This window comes from Lupinus angustifolius, chromosome LG17, assembly GCF_001865875.1.
Source record: "Lupinus angustifolius cultivar Tanjil chromosome LG17, LupAngTanjil_v1.0, whole genome shotgun sequence".
Lineage (NCBI taxonomy): Eukaryota > Viridiplantae > Streptophyta > Magnoliopsida > Fabales > Fabaceae > Lupinus > Lupinus angustifolius.
The window spans coordinates 18,004,870-18,011,868 of NC_032025.1; the positions used below are offsets into that span (position 1 = coordinate 18,004,870).

General features: G+C 35.1%; 1 protein-coding gene across 1 annotated transcript; it reads right to left on the minus strand.

Annotated features, from left to right (window-relative positions):
- LOC109331389 (pectate lyase-like) lies at window positions 3,748-6,755 on the minus strand. Its single transcript, XM_019565837.1, has 4 exons — window positions 6,464-6,755; window positions 5,271-5,922; window positions 4,579-4,821; window positions 3,748-4,171 (listed from the first exon to the last, which is right to left on the minus strand). The coding sequence occupies exons 1-4, from the start codon at window positions 6,688-6,690 to the stop codon at window positions 3,947-3,949; spliced, it is 1,347 nt and encodes a 448-aa protein (XP_019421382.1). The 5' UTR covers window positions 6,691-6,755; the 3' UTR covers window positions 3,748-3,946.

Consider the following 6,999-nt stretch of genomic DNA (forward strand, 5'->3'; position numbering starts at 1 on the left):
TTAATTGTGTTGTATTGATTTGTTAATCCATTTGAGAAAACAAATAACATATTTTATTTCTCTATATTTATGGAATGCCTTCCAGAACTCACAACTACATTTGTTGTGGCAAGTGCATGTGGGAAATGATATCAAGGAGTCAAGCTCTTCCCACAGTGTTTTTATGATAGTGAAGAACCCTAGGATGCGTTTATCTTCCTGTTTGATAGAGTGCATTTCTTAGAGCAAAGCAGAAGTTCTAAAATGGCCACCTTTGAGAATCTCTCATTCAAATATTCCCATATTTCTTGTGTGTTATCTATATAGATTGTACTTTGAGAAATGTGTTTTGAAAGGGATCTTGTGATCCAAGAAATTACCATGGTGTTTCACCTTTCCCATAAGTGGTAGTTGTTTCCATCAAGGACAAATGACACCAGCACAATCCCTAAGTTTTCTCTTGGATGAAGGTAGTGTGGACTTGTTGGATTTTGTGATTGGTCGGTTTATAGTTGGTAGACTTGTTGTACTTCATCATATTCTATAGTGTCCATGGCTGAAGAAATATTGTATCAAGGCAATCAAAGAAGACAAGAAGAAGATGATGGATTTGCAGCAGAGCTCTCATTTTGAGAGCTTGATATCATATTAGAATTTGAATTCATATTGATATGAAAAAAATATAAATTTTAGCACTGATGGTGTGAAATAAGAATTACAAGATATGTATACATATGAGCTTACTTGAAGCCTAAGAAAACACTTTATTAACAATATCCTATATCAACTAACTAACTAACCAACTTAACAAATTTTCTCATTTATCACATGTGAAATTAAGATGCCTGACTAAAAACCCATCCTTCTAGAAGTACCATGAAATTGACCCAACCTAAGTACAACTGATGCACCAATTTTGGTCTTGGTGTACCAAGAATGATCAGGCCATTGCACCAAAAGATGCAAGCCTGATGTGCCATAATGTGGCCACAACTGATGCAATGCATGGTGCGCATGCTACTTTTGCTTGGTGTGCCATGCTTGGTGCGCCTGATGCGCCAACCAAGAAACTTAGCTCGTTCGTAATGCTTAACTTGGCTCGGTCAGAAATCTTGCATGCCTCAATCACAACCTATACTCTGTCACGGTCAGACTACAAACTTGGTTTGGCCATGACTCGAGTAGTGGCACGATCATGATGCCCGATTGCCTCGTTCACAACCCATACTCTGGCACGGTCACACTACAAACTTGGCTTGGCCATGACCCAAGTAGTGGTATGGTTATGATGCCCAGCTGCCTTGTGTTGGAATTTCTGACAATTTATGGGTCACAAATATAATTCTGTATTTGTGTTATGGCCATTATGTAATTAACCAAAATAAAAATGATCTTCAGTAATTAATTTGGTGGCTAATGACATATGTATCATGAAATAATAATAAGTGTAGATACCTTCAGGCAATTTTTGATTTGATGAAGGGACTGAATCAGAATTATTGCAACTAAAGTAGTAACCACTATGGGGTTACTTTTATGGGTTATGGTCCCCATTTGTAGAGCAACAGGTTTTCAAGTGTAAAGGTGGAGGAGAATAAGGTAGGATGAAAATAGTGTTATCCAGAATAGGATAACACTATCCACTCATCCATAAGGGCTTATAAGGCATAAGGATAAGCCTCCTCCAACTAACCTCAACACAACACTTTTTCAAGAAACTAAGGTATTCTCTCATTCCCCTCTAGAGAGAACTAAAGGAAAACCATTCGGCGTTCTATCATCTGGAAGATCATCGCACCCTCATACCTTCGAGATTCCGAAAATGGCTCAACAAGGTATGTTCTTCATCTTCACCATGAATTCAATTGGGATTCTTCGGTCTTGACCATGGTTGTTCCATTCGGGTTTATGTATGAGCATAAACATTCGGCTTTCGGAACAAAAGCCATGGTCATAAGGACTTCCGTGTTTACTCTATGGATTTCGAATGGAGAGTAATTTCTCCAACACCTCAGTCACGACCTATATCGTGGCATAGTGAGATTATGTACTTGGCTACATATGGCGTGTACACTTGAGCATATTAATGGCTTGATCAATCATGATATTTCATTAGTTTCTCTTGTGTGTTCAAGAGCGTTTCGAAAGATGGCACTATTCTTGCTGTTAAAAGAGCCATGATGTCTCTATCTCCCAACATATATGTAGGAAATTCCAAAGAGTTTCACACTAGGCTTGATTTACTCTCAAAGTTGAACCATGCTCACTTGCTTAACCTACCAGCCTATTGTGAGGAAGGTGGAGAAATACTTCTTGTTTATGAGTAAATGGCTCATGGAACCTTGCATCAATACCTACATGGAAAATTAATGTGCTAGAAACTGAGGATTATATGTTTGAGTTTAGAGAACCCTATTGGATAACTTTTAAGTGTTACTTCATCTTAAAGGAGAAAGTCATCAAGCTCAAAAGTTGAAGTTGATGGTAAAAATAATGTTGCAACATGAGAAGGGAGGAATTTTGGATCATCTGTTGGAGTTAGTGGTGGTGATGTTTTGAGAAGCCTTCAAGAAGATATAGGTTATGCTTCTCCTATAGAGACGTTATTCTTACATCACAATTTCTAATCAAAACAAACCTCAAATTCTAATTAAGTAGGTTGGATGGTGGTAGTGACTTTGTGTTTGAGAAGAAGATATTATTGTTTTGTTATTGTGTTTTAGTAATGGAGAAGAGATAAATTAAAGAGTAACATGATATTTATATAAATCTTGGAGCGTTTTTCTAGAGTTAATGATAAAGGAGATAGATGACACAATCTAGTCATTTTCTACCATTAATTTTTAAATATGATTGAAATGATATTGTTTCATTGAGTCGGTAAATATTTTTTGGTATATAAAATTCACATATATCCACATGTGTAAATAGTGTGTCATGCCACTCATTATGATACTATTAATAGACCTAGATTGGCCAATAGACTATCATGTGTCACAGTTTTAATAGGTGAGACTCAAATGATAATCTAAATTTACTAGGGAATAATTTGGTACTATTAATTGGTAGAATTTATTCATTTTTAAATTAAGAGAAACTTTTAACAATCGATAGGATTTATTCATTTAAATCAACAAAAATATCTTAATAACTAGTAGGATTTATTCATTTAAACCAATAAATAAATTATTTAAATAAATAAATAACTCTTGATAACTTATATAATTTATTGATGTTATTCATTAAAATCAGATGATAACTCTTAATAACCAATATGATTTATTAAAAAATTAACATTTTATCCTTTTCACTTTGGGTTGGATAAAATTAAATGTTCATCTTCACTATAACGAGTCTAGTAACCCAAAAAATGTGTAAAATTATATTGACCATGTAACAAAATTTTTTTATTAGTTTTCTTTTGGTGTTCTAACGTTATATGTAACCCTTGTTTTGAAATGCAATTACTTTTGAACTTTTGGCATGTTGAGCTTATTAGTCAAAAAAAAATTAATTTTACTTTGTTTTTCAAATAACCTTATTTCAGTTTCATAAATATTGTATTGAGTTTTGGTTGGAAAACTGAGGTGCTACACTAAGATATAAATATCATTACATCTGTTATTTATTTATTAGTTCGTGATACTCGTATTCGTTACTAGAGAGGAAACTGATTCGTTTCTTTAGCATTCACTTAAGTTTTCATGGAGGATTCCTCTCTTGTGAACAAGAGTTTAGAACACTTGAAAGTATGGCACACCACAACACTAAAAGTCCCAACAATAGTTATATCATTAATTCATAATAAATTTATTTTGATTTCAAGTTATCAATAATGGGGATATGATGATTAGAAACATTGGTCCTAAACATGTACTAACTTTTTTTTTGTTGAACCCCAAATTCATTTGCCTCTCTTGATCTTTTTTATACTTTGTCAAAAGCCACATAGGTCCATTATGGGGTACTAACAAGGACTACCAACCCTACATGCAAGTTTGCCAGAATAACGTGTAAGCCTTCCAACATAAGTACCAGGCTTAGCTTTGATCATGTCCATTCTTGAAAATGGCCTATCTTTCAACTCAGGACCTGACTGTGTGAAATATGCTCCATTCATCAGTTCATCATTTATTGATCTCCATTGCCAGTTTTTCCACACACTTTCTGTTACGTATTCCCTCTTTGTTACCTATTTCAACATCACCAAACACAACACATTGTGTTTATTATTCCATATATATAAATGATGCTTATTTAAATTGAGGACCACATCACCTGATGGGTCGCAATATTGTGATTACAGTGGTCGCTGCAATCACATAACATAACAATTATGGTGTGACTCTGAATCACAATGATGCGGCCGTATCAGGCCGCAACGCAGTTATATTAGATCGCATTTGTACAACATCAGGCCATATCGGATTCAAAAATATTTGTTTAATCACAAAATAATTCACACTGTAACAGCCGTAATCAGCATCGCAATAACGACAATCACAATCACAATAACTACAACCGTTACTATAATCGCAACCGCGACCACGATAATTAATATTGGGATTGTATATAGAGAGATAAAAGAATGCATTTTACCTGTTTAGCATTAATGTTGTCAGGGCCAATAAATCGGTTACCCTCACTAATAATGGTGGGGTTTTGGCTACCACCAATGGCATACATTTCCCAATGAGTGTAGTCATTGTTAACCACATGGATAAAACCAAATCTGCATCTTGGCATTCTTTGTACTAATCTCTTCCCAAAGTGATTAAATGCTACAGTGATTTGCATTATCTTATCACCACTGTACCCATCACTGGCTCCAAATAGCATCACCTTTATAAACCATACATCAAAATCAGAAATACCATAATATTATTTCAAGGGCAAAACTCTCTAACAAACACAAATGTATTCCTAGAGGACTCTAACATGAAATCTATACTTTTAAGCTAGAAAAACTCCACACTAGTTTATCTCATAGTCATTCTCTTTAGTATGGGTGCGATTCAGTAGGTTTTCTATAGTTCTTTACATACTCATTTCTAGTGTTGCTTGTTGTAGGTTTGAATCAATTTTTGTTTCAATACTCAATGGATAAAATTCTTTCTTATTTATTATAACTCATTCATGTAAGTGAGTGCACATTATCAAATATTCCTTTTTTTATACTTAAACCATAGGTAAAGATCGGTTCATTCCTTAAAGAAAACTGATTCACAAAAAATCACGAATTGATAAGAGAGAACTGACTGTTATCTAATGATAATGTGAAAGGAAAGTACCTCATTGTGGTCAGTGAAATGGTTGTTGGAGATGGTAATGGCAGTGGATCCCATGATGGCATCAATGAGTCCATCATAACAATTTTTCATTGAAACATGATCAATCCAAACATTACTTGCTCCAAATATTGAAATACCATCACCATCACTTTGAGTCCTAAAACCATAATGATCCTCAGAATCTCTAATCATTCCACCACCATGAACCTGAATGTTATAAATCTTAACCCCATGTATGATCACATTCTTAATATATTGTATAGTAATGCCAGCACCATTAGCAATGTGAACATCAGCACCTCTTCCATCTATGGTTTTATTACTAGACATTATAAGCTCTTGTTTGAGGAATATCATCATGTTATGAGAAAAAATGATCCACAAGGGTCCATTTCTTGTAACTGCATGGCGTAAAGTACCAGGTTTTGGATTAACCATGTCATTATCTGAAGGGTCAGTTACAATATAGAATGGACCACCTTTGCCACCTCTTGTGTTTCTTCCAAAGCCTTGAACACAATCAGCTAGCTTTTGGCGATTGTTGGCCCAATTTGGGTCACATCTCCAGCACCTATCAATTGGGTTAGTGGCCATGCATGGTCCCTTGTTTCTTCCCCCCAAGTTCCTTCTTACACCCTTTCCAACTATGAGTCTGTTTGCCATAATTAATCACAAATCTTTTAATCAAAATTATATAATAGACCATTATTTCATCTATATGTAAGAGTAATATAATAGACCATTATTTCATGTAATCACAATGATGTGGTGGGCCACAACGCAACCGTATCAGGCCACAACGCAAACCGCATTAGGCCGCAAGGCAACAATATTGAGCCGCAATGCAACTGCATTGGTCGCATCAGATCGCATTGGTATCAAAAATATTTTTTTACTCACAAAATAATTCACAGCACAATGCCATAATCCGCATCGCAATGACCGCAATCACAATAAACACAATTGTGACCGTGATCGCGACCACAACGACAATTTAAAACACTGTGTAAGACTGAAGGGCCTGTTTACAAGTTGATTCTTATAAGGGAAGAAAATGAAAGGAAAGGCTTGAGACCCATATTACAAATGTGTTTCATGGCTCTCTAGTCTTTCCTTTCCCCCTATTACTCTCCGGAAACCGACTCACAAACATGTTTATAAGAAATAAGAAGTTGATTGTTGAAAAGGCTCACTCGCTAACACTAGATGAGAGGTTGCCAGAGACAGCATAAGGATCTGATGAATAAGCTGCTTTGTTATCTTGTTCGGCAATCCTTGCCCTTCCCTTCCAATATTCATCAAACTCTACAACATGATTATTCCAATACTCGTCACTCTCTAACAAATTGGCATGCAGGGTGGATGCCAATATGACTATTGAGAAACAAAGAAAAAGCAAGCAAATATTGAATTGGCCCATATTTTGGCTAGGCTTAATTAACCCGGCCAAAATATAGAGCAAAATAATAAATGAAAACAAAGAACTGCACCCCAAGTACGTTCTTAATAGAACATTGATATTTATATGTAATAAAAACCCAAATTTGTATCAAGTTGGAGAAACAAACGGCTGGAACAACGGGTTAATGGTCAATGACCAGTTTTAAGGTAAAAACTAACTTGCATTGTGAGTGAATAACATTTTACTTCCAATGTTCTATTAATAGGAAACATTGTAAATTTCTTTTTATTATGTCCATTAAAGAAATGAGTGATCTTTGTTATCTTC